This window comes from Lycium ferocissimum, chromosome 1, assembly GCF_029784015.1.
Source record: "Lycium ferocissimum isolate CSIRO_LF1 chromosome 1, AGI_CSIRO_Lferr_CH_V1, whole genome shotgun sequence".
Taxonomy (NCBI): Eukaryota; Viridiplantae; Streptophyta; class Magnoliopsida; order Solanales; family Solanaceae; genus Lycium; species Lycium ferocissimum.
In genome coordinates, this window is record NC_081342.1 from 15594806 (window position 1) to 15607364 (window position 12559).

Below are 12559 nucleotides of genomic sequence, written 5' to 3' on the forward strand. Positions count from 1 at the left end.
GTATTTAAAACAGTTTGCTTACTGTCTGTCATACTACAAAATGTCCTGTTTGTGTATTGCTATTGCATTAATCTGATGGTTCTATTGTTTTTAGTAACACTTTATAGTGTACGTAGATGGCTAGTAGGGAAACGAAGCATGTCAAATGATGTAGATATGCATGTCCTTTACAAGGAATGGGATGCAGCTTCATGCCCTATATGCATGGATCATCCACACAATGCTGTTCTTCTCATTTGTAGCTCTCATGATAAGGGATGCCGGTCATACATTTGTGATACAAGTTATAGGCATTCCAATTGTCTGGATCGTTTCAAAAACTCAGAGCCGAAAATAGGGACAATCCTCCTATTATGACACAGGGAAACCGGATATTGCTGTTGAGACTCCCCATGAACACGTGGAGATGCAAGAAGGTACTCTACAAACTTCAGTTGCTGCTACTGTATGGGGAAGTAGTAATGAAACGGCGAGTGCAGACAACTCATCTGACTCAAAATTGAAATTGAATTGTCCTATGTGCCGTGGAGATGTACTAGGCTGGAAGGTAGTGGAAGAAGCCAGAAAGTATCTGAATTCAAAGAGCCTAGAAGTTGCTCTCGTGAATCATGTTCGTTCACGGGTAACTACAGACAATTGCGCCGGCATGCTAGGAGAGATCACCCGACCGCACGCCCTGCTGATATTGACCCTTCAAGACAGCGAGCTTGGAGACGGCTTGAGAACCAGAGAGAGTACGATGACATTGTCAGTGCAGTTCATTCTGCCATGCCTGGTGCAGTCGTGCTTGGAGATTATGTGATTGAGAATGGTGGAGACAGGCTATCTGGCGAAAGGGAACGAGGCTCAGGTGGAAATGGAAGATGGTTGAGTACCTTCTTCTTGTTTCAGATGATTGGCTCAATGGAACCTATATCTGAAGCAAGAGGTGGCAGGTCAAGAGCTTTGTCAAGGCACCGTCGGTCCAATGGACCTTTATCTAGGCGCCGCTATCCTTGGGGTGAAAACCTTCTGGGTCTACAAGATGATGACGATGATGAAGATGAGGATCAACCTAATCTTAACATATTGAGTGACATGAGTGGTGATATGTCTACAAATCCAAGAAGGCGCAGGCGGTTGATGCGGTCTAGGTCAGATGAAGATCAGCAGTAAGTACCATTTGGCTGTTGACACTGGGACAGTTGGATGCTTCTTGTGGTCCACTTTGCTACAGCAAGATACAGAGCAATTCTCAACCAAATTTAGAGATTGGAGAAAGAAATTATCCATATGCATGTCTTGTGTGTTGGCATGAATGTGGCTTAGACGGGGTTTAAATAATTTGAGGGTGATTTAGGTTGCTATATCTGGTTTCCCTGTGATTGTGGGTGGTAGCTTCAGAAATGTAAATTTCCATTTGGTGTTTTAAATTCCCAACACTGAAACATTGTTCAGCTTTTATTCCATCCTATATTGTATTTTTATCAGTTTCCTATCTATATAGTCAGTCGTTTCCTTTATGCTTTGATTATCTTCGCCATGGAAGAGGAGATAAAGACAAGTACTAAAAGTGAAGTTACCAGTGCCTGTTATGCTATGTTCAAGAGTCCAGCATCCAATACTCTAGTTCATGAAGTTGACTTTGTTGTTTAACTATCGGATATTCTATAATAACATTTTCAGACCTAGTGGGATTAGCTGGCTTGAGATATTCTATAATAAAGTTCATAGAGGTCCCAAGGTGGACCACCAATTAAGGTTTTGCATGACAGTATGTTACTGATATGTATAATTTGTTTCTTTGACATTTTAGAAAAAGAAGTATGTCATTTAATATGTTTCTTTACTACCTTTATTATTTCAATTAATATATTGTTAATGTAGTGAAATACTTAAATGATAGATTAGACAAATGTTTATAATTACAACTTACATTAGTTCTAGGGAATCCTAATTTTGCATTCTTCTTCAATTTGTTTGATTGCGTATGTCGCAACACCTTTTAATTAAAGGGAAAAGTAAGCCCGTTAACCGGTTAAAACCGGTAGCCGGACCAGTAAAATCGGAACCGGAACCGGTAACCGGTTAACCGTTTAATAAATACCGGTCTGGTTTCGATTTTTGGAACCGGAACCGGACCGGTTAAACAAGTAAAACCGGTCGAATTAAAAATAAAAAATTTAAAATGTAGCCGTTGGGCTGCTTAGTTGGACCGTTGGTCAACGGTTTATTTGCAAAAATGGCCGTTGCCAAACGGTCCCAAACCCACATTTTGGCCCCCCCGATCCCCCAAACTTTTTTTTTTTAACACTTTAACTCATCCCCCACCCCTATATAAACCCCTCTCCATTTCCATTTTAATTCACACCAATTCACTCTTCTCTTTCTCTCAATCTCTCAATTATAGTTACTTTGCAACAATTAGCCACTTTAAATTTCTCTCAATTAAATATTATAAAGTCTTATTATAGTTTCAATTATTAATTTTGCAATTATAATATTGTTGGTGGAGTTGGTGATTTTGTAACAATCCGAAGTAGTTTTGGTGGATTTGCAATTCTAGCCGCCTTCACTTTGTTGGAAATTAATCCGACAATTTGGTACCTTCATTCCAACTCTATCTTTATTTTTCGCAATTTAATTTACGCAATTTAATTCTAGCAATTTAATTTGTTGCAATTTATTTTCTTGTGATTTATTTAAGTGTGATTTATATTAATTTTAATAATGGCGAAGAGATTTAGACGTGGTAGTGCGGTAGGTAGTGGTATTGTTAGGGGTGGGTTTAATGAGGAAACATTTGTGGAAGAAACACCTAATTTAGGTATTGATGTTGGTGGAAATAATTCACTTTTAGATCATGAGGCAATGCAACAACATTATACCAACACTTTTAATGAAATTGATGACGATGATGAAACACAAGCCCCCGAAAATTTCATAGGAAATACATGTCCTGCACAATCACATACACAAGACAAATCGCCTAGAATTCGTAAGTCAACCGCTAAAATTTGGAAACATATGACTAAGAATAAGGAAAGTCAAACAACTAAATGGAACATATGTGGACAAGTATTTGCTTTTAGACAAGGAACTAGTAAGGATGGTGGAACGGGTACACTAAATGGTCATATGAGAAAGAAACATACGGATGTTTGGGGAGAACAAACGGGTTCAAATGTGGGTATTCAAATGACGATAGACCCACGAACCGCAAGAAATTTTTAAGTATGACAAGAAAAAGAGCGTGTAGAAATAGCTAAAATTGTAGCTTATGATTGTTTACCATTTTCTTTTCTTCGGTTTGGGGTTTATTACTTACATTCAATGTTGTTATAATTCATTATTTGAGGGTATTCCTAGAAGTACTTGTAGAGCGGATGTTATAGATTTGTATAAAAATATAGATTTTATTTGCGCCATGTATTTAATTCTTTAAATTGTAATGTTTCTCTTACCGCTGATTTGGGTCTTAGTCTTAACAAGTTAGATTTTTTGCTATTACATGTCATTGGGTTGATGATAATTGGGTTATGCAAAAAAGAATTATAACTTTTTTATATGATGAAGGGAAAGGTCGTCGCGATGGAAAATTTTTAGTGGATTCAATGTCTACTATTATGAGATTTTTTAACATTTGTAGAAAAATACTTTGTATTGCTTTAGATAATGCTTCTAATAATACAAAGGCGATTGGTCTTTTAAAAAGAGAATTAAACCCTCCGCTAAAAAATATTTTTCCTGTGAGATGTAGTTGTCATATTTTAAACTTAATTGTTAAAGACGGACTTGTGTGTTTTGAAGATTCTATTCAAAAAGTCAGAGAGGCGATTGCGTTTCTTTTTTGAAATGCTAATAGGGGAAGACTGAGAGATTTTAAGAATTGTTGTATGAAAAATAACCTTAGACCTAGGAAAATTCAAGTAGAAATTGAGACTAGGTGGAACTACACTTACATTATGCTACAAAAACATATGAGTATAGGATTCCCATTCACAACAAATATAATATTAATAATGATGATTGGTTAAATTTTACGCATTGGGAAGATGTTAAGGAATGTGTTGAATTCTTAGAAATTTTTTATAATGCTACTCTTGCTTTTTTTAAACAATGCTATCCCACGGTAACGAAAATTTTAGCCTACTTAGCGGAAATAGCTAGAGTTTACAAGAGTATAAAAGTAAATCCGGTTATCAAGCGGCTATTTTTGATATGACAACAAAATTAAAGAAGTATTTTTTTCTCATCCCAATTTTATTTATATTGGGTTCTCTTTTAAATCCTTGTTTAAAAATGCCTTATACTAAAACATTGGTTAATCAAATTTATACATTTTTAGAAATTGAAGAGGGAGTTGAACCATCTTTAGCTGAAGCTGACCTCGCTATTGATGCCAAGTTTAGAAAAATTTTTAGTCATTATTCTAATTTGGAAGAACATGCTACACTGAAGTTGCCCACGCCCTACTACTTCTCAAAGTAGCAAAAAAGGCTTGTCGGGTTTGTCGCATTTAAAAGTTTTACATTCACATCCAACTCCTTCTTGTAATGCAAACTTTGATGAATATCACTTTTATTTGATGCAGCCAAATGTGGATATCAAGGAACTAGATGATTTGGACGTCTTAGCATGGTGAAAGAAATACAAGGCAAGTCATCCGATACTCTCAAGAATGACTCGAGATATCCTTACGGTTCAAGTATCAACCGTGGCTTCGGAGAGTGCATTTAGCCAAGGAAAACAACAAATTGGAGACCATAAACACTCATTATCCGGATTTAACTTGCAAGTACTAGTGTGCATTCGCAATTGGATTAGATCGGAGCGACGCAACTAAAACTTAGAAACAGTGGAAGGCGAAGAGGAAGATATTAAAGATTTAATAGCAAGTGGAGCGGACCAAATGGAAGACTTTGAAGATATCTCCGTGGCCGAATATGATATGGAGGAAATTAACCAAACGATTGACAATTGGTGATTTTATTATTCTACTATTTCTTTGCAACTCATGTAATATTTGCAAGTTAAAAAAAACTACAACTTGCAAATAAATGTTATCCAAGAATGAATAAAATATATGGCTCATTGAGCTTTCTTCTATTTACTTGTGTTCATATTTTTACTTATATTAAGTTAGGAATATACCTAAAATATACTTATAATATACATCTACTTAAATTAAAAACTAGAAAGTTATATACTTGAAAAATAACTAAAATATACTTATTGTTTACCCCGAAATTGGATAATCAATTGAATTTGTAAGTGGATATAGGATATGTGCTTTGTTCTTGACGTATGTTAGATAAAGGAAATAGAGATTGGAAGGCTCTCCAATGAAGCAGCCAAAAATGTAGACGTTTGTGAGCAATGTATCATATGATTAGCAATAATTCTTGAGAGAAAACGGCCTTGGCCGAATAAATGAAAGGGAGAGTAAATATCTCAGATTCTTTTCTTACAAATGTTCTTGAAATATCAAGGAGCCAACCCCCACAAAGGAGGGGGATGTCCCATATTTATAGTCTTTGCGTCCCCGGGCTCGTACAATGTGAGTCGAATAAAATAATAACAACAAGACGGCTACGAACGGATTTGGTGGGATTAGACCGCGGCGCCGTCTGACACACGCATGGTTGGTAGCTGACCATGACAGGACACTACTGACGCGCGGCTCACGTGCAACGGCTGTACCGGACCAACGACCACCCGGACCAATGGTTATACCGGTCCGACGACCATACGGACCGAATGGCACCCTTGCTCAGCTCTTCCGGTTCGGTATAAGCGCTCCTCCGGTTCGGCTCGGTATAAGCGCTCTCGGTTTGCCGCTCGGTATAAGCGCTCCCGGTTCGGCTCGGTATAAGCGCTCCTCGAATGTCGAATGTCATCAGGCACGTTCCCATCTTCCTTGCCTCGGCCCTCACTTCATTGGTTTACGTTATGTCCGGTTTTCCCCGTATACACTTATAATATAAATATACTTAATTTATAAACTTAGAAAAAATTAAGCTATAAATAACTTAAGTTATAATATATAAGTATATATAGTATACATAACTTAAACATATATATATAAGTTATAAGTCAATATATATATATATATATATATATATATATATATATATATATATATATACACGTATATGTTGTATTGTTGTTAGTCAGTAAATATATAAACTTTATTTATAAACTTATACTCCCTCTGTTTCAATTTGTTTGAACCTATTTCCTTTTTAGTCCGTGCCAAAATGAATGACCTCTTTCCTATAATATATTAATAAATACTATAATATATATACTATACAAAAAAAAAAAAAAAAAAAAAAAAAGAGGTTTTGGACACTTTTGAACCGGACCGGTCCGGTTTGAACCGGTTAACAGGTTTAGGGAAAAGGGACAAAAATGTCCCTCAATTATGAGAAATAGAGCAAACATGTCCTTATATGAAATTTGGTCTCAAATATGCACTTATCATTGGTAGATTGTTCAGATTCCCCTTAACGAGAAATAAAATAAATTTGCTCGTCATTTTTTACTTGGTTATCAAATATGCCCTTGTTATAAGTTAACTAGCTCATATTTGCCGAGAAAGGACCAAAATAGTACATTATTTTTGGGTTTGGACCTAAAATCATACATGTTCTTTTACATGGAGCATTACTATTCCATAATGTTTGCATAAGTGGCGCACTTTTAGTCAACTCCCAAATATTTTATTAAAAATTTAACGAATTAGGGAAAAAATCCCCTGAACCATTAGAAAATGTCTAAAAATACATTCATTCATCTATTTTGCTAAAAATACATTTCAATTCAACTTTTTGGCTCATTTATGCCCTTTAACTAACGGTCAACACTAATTTTTTTTAAATATTTAAATTACATATGGCATTCTAGAAAATTGATTTGGAAAATGGTTATTTTTAGAATCAGAAAACTAATTTTTTAGAAGAAAAAAAAATTGGAAAATTGGATTTTTTAAATTAAAATATCTAGAAAAATATTTTTTTTTTAAATCAGGAAAATTGAGTTTTTTGTCCTAGAAATTTTAAATTTCATAATTTTATTTTTAAGCCACTTTAAAAAAAAAATGAAAAAGTAGAATTTTCAAAATCTGAAAAAAAAAAAAAGATTTTTTTACAAAAAGTGTGGAAAAACCGTGTTTGAAAAAAAAAATCCAGAAAACTATTTTTTTTTAATCTAGAAGAAAATTATGGAGAATAAGTTTTGCACATTTTACTTAAAAAATTCAATTTTCCATGCTTAAAAAAATGGGTTTTCCACAAAAAAAAAAAAAAAAAAGTTTTCCAAATTTAAAAAATTCCACATTTGTTAATAAAAATCCATTCTTGATTTTTTTTTAGAAGAAAAAAAGGGGCTTATCACATTTTTGAAAAACAATTAATTGTTCCAGATTTTATAAAGTCCAATTCTTTCAGATTTAGAAAATCGGACTAGTAATAAAATGTCACGTGTAATTTAAATGTATAATTTTTTTAATTTAGTATTGACCGTCAAGAGCATAAATGAGCCAAAAAGTTGAACTGAGGGGTATTTTTAGCAAAATAAATGGATGAAAGATATTTTTAGACCTTTTCTAATAGTTCAAGGGCATTTTTGCCCTTTTTCGTTAAATTTTTAACAGAATATTTGGGAGTTGACTAAAAGCGCTCTAACTTATACAAACGTAATGGACTAATAATGCTCCATGTAAAAGAACATGTATAGTTTTAGATCCAAACCCAAAGATAATGTACTATTTTTGGTCCTTTTCTCCATATTTGCCCCTCAAAACTAAGAAAATTCTTTTTTTTTCGATTTAACCCTTTTTATTTAGGGTAAAAAATTTGACTTTTATTCTAAAACAACGAGGAAGAACAAAAAGAAGAAGAAGAAGAAGAAGAAATAAAGAAGACGTTGATTTTGAGAAACGCCAAACTAACTACAAACGCTGTTAACAGTAATTGTCTTGTTGAGTAGGCTAAAAATTTAAGCACCCAATTCAATATCCACATGCACAAACCCTTTAAATTCTCAATCTATGCCACTAAAATTTATCGTGCATTTCTTTCTACTCAATCACAAAAAATATTAACCAGTCCTGTCCCAACTCAAGAAAACATCACCCATTTAATCTTAGAACAAAAATCCCCAACTGAAGTTCTTCAAACCTTTAAATGGGCCTCCAAACTTCCCAATTTCACTCACAATCAGTCCACATACAGAGCTTTAATCCACAAACTGTGTATTTTTCGTCGTTTCGATTATGTCCATGAGTTGCTCGACGAAATGTCTAGCTCAATTGGGTTAACCCCAGATGAAGATATTTTTGTCACTATTGTACGTGGTCTTGGTCGTGCTGGAATGATTAAACAAGTTGTAAAAGTACCTGAATTGGTGTTAAAATTTGAAAAGAAACCAACTTTGAAGGTTTATAATTCGATTCTTGATGTTCTTGTTAAGGTGGATATTGATATTGCTAGAGAATTTTATAGGAAGAAAATGATGGGAAATGGGATTAAGGGTGATGATTATACTTATGGGATTTTGATGAAAGGACTTTGTTTGACTAATAGGATTGGTGATGGTTTTAAGCTTCTTGAAGTGATGAAAAGTAGTGGCGTTACGCCGAATAGTGTGGTTTATAATACACTTATGTATGCACTTTGCAAGAATGGGAAGGTAGGGAGAGCAAGGAGTTTGATGAGAGAAATGGTTGAACCGAGTGATGTGACGTTTAATATTTTGATATCGGCGTATTGTGGAGAGGGGAATTTAGTACAGGCTTTGGTGATGCTCGAAAAGAGCTTTAGTAAAGGGTTTGTTCTTGATGTTATTACAGTGACTAAAGTTGTGGAACTTCTTTGTAACCACGGACGTGCTTCTGAGGCAGTGGAGGTACTAGAAAGAGTTGAGGAAAGAGGAGGGGTTGTTGATGTTGTGGCTTATAACACATTGATTAACGGGTTTTGTAGATTAGGGAAGGTGAAAGTTGGGTGTAAGCTTTTGAAGGAGATGGAGTTGAAAGGGTGCCTGCCAAATGCAGATACGTATAATGGTTTGATATCTGGTCTTTGTGAATCCAAGATGTTGGATTTGGCGCTTGCTATGTTCAATGAAATGAAAAGGGTTGGGATAAATTGGAATTTTGTCACGTACGATACTCTTATCAATGGATTGTGTTCGGGTGGGAGAATGGAAGATGGGTTGAAGATCATGGAATTAATGGAGGATGATAAAGGGGCTTTGACGTTTCATATTAGTCCGTATAATGGTGTTTTATATGGTTTTTACAAGGAAAACCGTTTGGAAGAAGCACTTGCATTTTTAAGAAAGATGGAAAATTTGTTTCCGCGAGCTGTGGATAGGAGCGTAAGAATACTTGGTTTTTGTGAAAATGGTAGTATTGATGAAGCAAGGAGGGTCTACGATCAGATGGTTGGGGAAGGTGTTATGCCAAGTGCTCTTGTTTATGCAAACTTAATTAGTGGATATTGCAGCAAAGGATGTATAAAAGAAGCATTTGAGCTGATGAACGAGATGATTGGACGTGGTTATCTTCCTGTTGCATCAACTTTAAATGCTTTGATAATTCTGCTTTGCAAGCAGGGTAAAGTTGGAAAGGCATCAAAGTTGATGGAGGATATCATAGGTAGAGGCTGCTTGCTGGACTGTGGAAGTTATAGTCCATTCATTGATGCCTTCTGTAGCAATGGAGATTTCCACAAAGCATTTATGTTCTTTCTGCAAATGGTAGAAAAGGGTATAGTTCCTGATTACCATTCATGGAATGCATTACTTCTGTGCCTTTGTCAACAGAAAAGCTGGATAGAAGGCAATAACAAGATTTGCCGTTTAACTAGCCAACTGCAGGCTATTACACAGACATGATTATTCAATAGATATGGGCTGTCTTGCATTTATCGTGACCTTAGCAATGCTTTGGTATTTTCTGAGGCAAAATCGTGTTGAACTAAATGCACTTAAATCATCAAGATGGAAGCAGCGGGTAGATTTTTTCATCGCGTGTCTCTAGATGCTAACATTGACAAGATGAAATTTGACTTCTATCACTTCATCCATGATGTAGAAGGGAGATAAAGAAGATGTTCGTTATGAATTGAACACCAAACTGGTGCAACGACTTCAGATGCTTTCCGTGATAGAATGTCTCGTCCAGCTTTGAAGTTTTCCTCCAGACAACCATATATGAAGTAGAAGAAAAAGCTCAAAACCCATACTTTTAAAACCAATTTGCCAAAATGCAAGGACTCGTTTATTGTCAGACGAACTGTTCCTGAGAATATATCAAAGTTGTTGCCATTTTATGTTGTAGAAGTTCCTAAGTGATTCAGAGTTGAAGATAGGTACTTAATTTGCGGACAGTTATTCTGTCAAATTTTGCATACTAATTTTCTACCAATATTACATGATTATGGAATAAATATAGGATGAATTTATGTGCGTATTGCAGAGAACAAGCTTTTGAAAATTTATGTTACAAGATTTCATTGTAAACCCACAATGTTAAGATTTTTTCCCGTGAAAAAGTTAAGGAATTGACTTTATTATACAAATAAAACGAAAGAAATTGTTGATACTACCTCAATAATTTTCAATTTTTTTAAATATGTTCTTTTCCAGTATCTTCCTTTAGTTTTATCGATTTTGTTTCTCAAGTGCATGCTTAACTGTAAAGATGATATATAAAGCTGTGTCTATTTTGTTAATCCTTTTCATGAATGATGGATCCTAAATGACAGTAATCAGAGATAATTCGGTTCAGGAAAGCTAAAAGCTAAAATCAAGTTTTGTTGATAAACTCTGCTTCATACTTGAGCAATACATTAATAAGTACTTAATAAAATTCTCAACGTGTACATTTCTATCTCTACAGAACAGAAGAGCCACAGCCATGGTTTTAACCAGATAGTTTTATGGCATCTAATGTGAGTTTGAGGATATTTTTGGACTTTCAGAATCACTCAACAGTGCCACTCTTTGTGCTGGAAATGATGTGTCCATTGCAGTTTTCTTTCTTTGTCCAAAGAGTGCTCTGTGACTTCTCTTCCAACTTTCAAGAACTCTTTCATCTTGTCAACTGGGTGTCACATCTTCAGGTCTGCTTCTTTTTCAGTTTTTGCCCAAATCTTCTCTTTTTTCTTATTCTTATCTTTCCTTGATATTTTTTTGTTGGTTTTCCTGTATATAGAGGGAAGGAACTATTGAATTTTTGAGTTGAAAAAATACAGACAAGATATAAAAAGGAAAGGGTTTGTTATGTGTAGTAATTCATTTGTTTTAGACTTCTTATTGAATTTCAAAAAAGAAGGGTTCTATTTTCCATTCTGGTTTGACTCTTTGGGGCAGATCTTGGAGCTCTTTACCCAAGGATTATTCTTTGGGGAAATATTCAGGGAATAGAAAATCTGCTGAGACGTCAAATAAGAATCATAGAAATGATCAAGCTTCTGCTCTGTTCCCATCCCCTTTTTCTAAATCATCTCATCCTTTGTCTCTCTATCAGTGTAATTTCATTCAGTAGCTCTAATTTCTAGTTGTAGTTGAATTGTTCATAATTGTTTCCTTCTGATGAAGTAATCAAAGCAGTATTGTGACTCGGTTTGTTTTGTTGGTGCTTTTATCCAGAGTCCACAATGTCGGACAAACTCAAGGCCTCCGGGGAGCCGTCGGTGACACAAGAGCTTGCTGTCATGCGTGCTTCGATGGAATCAACCCATCAGATTTTGATGGATCTGGTTACACAAATGGCTGAAATCAGGGTTTGAACACTCGATGCCGACGATTCTAAGGCGCGAGCCATTGTTGAGAGAGATGGCTATCGAGGTCCACCGTCGGCTGCTCATTAGCGTACTAACCACAAACCAGCTCGAGTCGAATTTGGGCAATTCAAGGGAGAAAATCCAGAGGCATGAGTCTTTCAAGCTGAGAGGTATTTTGATTTCTATGAAATTGCTGAGAATCACAAACTCTCGTTGGCTTCGTTTTATTTGGATGGAGAGGCGCTTGAGTGGTATCGTTGGTTGTTTAGGAACAAGCAATTGTGTGATTGGCTTACGTTTACGGAGAAATTAGACAGTAGATTCCGCACGAGGCACCTCCAGAACAATGGAAGAGGCCCTTCAGGTCTCAGGCAAGATATCCAGACCTCTGTTTTAATTCACCAACCCAAAACAATGGAAGAGGCCTTTCAGATGGCCCATCTGCACAAACAACGGATAGCCCTGGAAAAAGGGCCGGTTCGACCCGCCTTTGCCCGAACCCAGCCTTTATTACCCACCCCTTTGTTTACTTAATGCCCTCTGCTGCACCAAATGCTCCTAACCGCGTTCCTATCAAACGCCTCACTCCGGCAGAGCTCCATAGCTGCCGGGAGCGCGGCTTGCGCTACCATTGCGATGAGAAGTACTCCTCCACCCACAGATGTAAGAACTCACCCCAGCTCTTGCTTCTATCGGATGAATCAGATATTGCCCAACAATTCCTGACAGTTATTGCCCTGAAGATTTCCTCCCTGAGGAACAGGAGCATCCTGCTATATCCTACC

At 35.9% G+C, this 12559-nt stretch overlaps 1 protein-coding gene, 1 long non-coding RNA gene and 1 pseudogene across 2 annotated transcripts in view; all 3 read left to right on the top strand.

The window, feature by feature from the left end:
• Positions 1-5088, top strand: part of LOC132069094 (uncharacterized) — a 63555-nt gene extending 58467 nt beyond the window's left edge. Inside the window, exon 2 of the long non-coding RNA XR_009417667.1 lies at positions 5013-5088. This is a non-coding gene — a long non-coding RNA (uncharacterized LOC132069094). The remainder of the gene's footprint in view (positions 1-5012) is intronic.
• Positions 61-1502, top strand: LOC132049965 (uncharacterized; annotated as a pseudogene).
• A 2791-nt stretch (positions 5089-7879) lies between the features above and the next one.
• On the top strand, positions 7880-10233 carry LOC132049973 (pentatricopeptide repeat-containing protein At2g17525, mitochondrial). The gene has a single exon (XM_059440967.1). The coding sequence runs from the start codon at positions 8005-8007 to the stop codon at positions 9880-9882; it is 1878 nt and encodes a 625-aa protein (XP_059296950.1). The 5' UTR covers positions 7880-8004; the 3' UTR covers positions 9883-10233.
• Positions 10234-12559: the final 2326 nt, after the last annotated feature.

Coding starts and splice junctions, on each gene's coding strand:
- LOC132049973 (XM_059440967.1), top strand. CDS start 8,005: ATGCACAAACCCTTTAAATTCTCAATCTATGCCACTAAAATTTATCGT.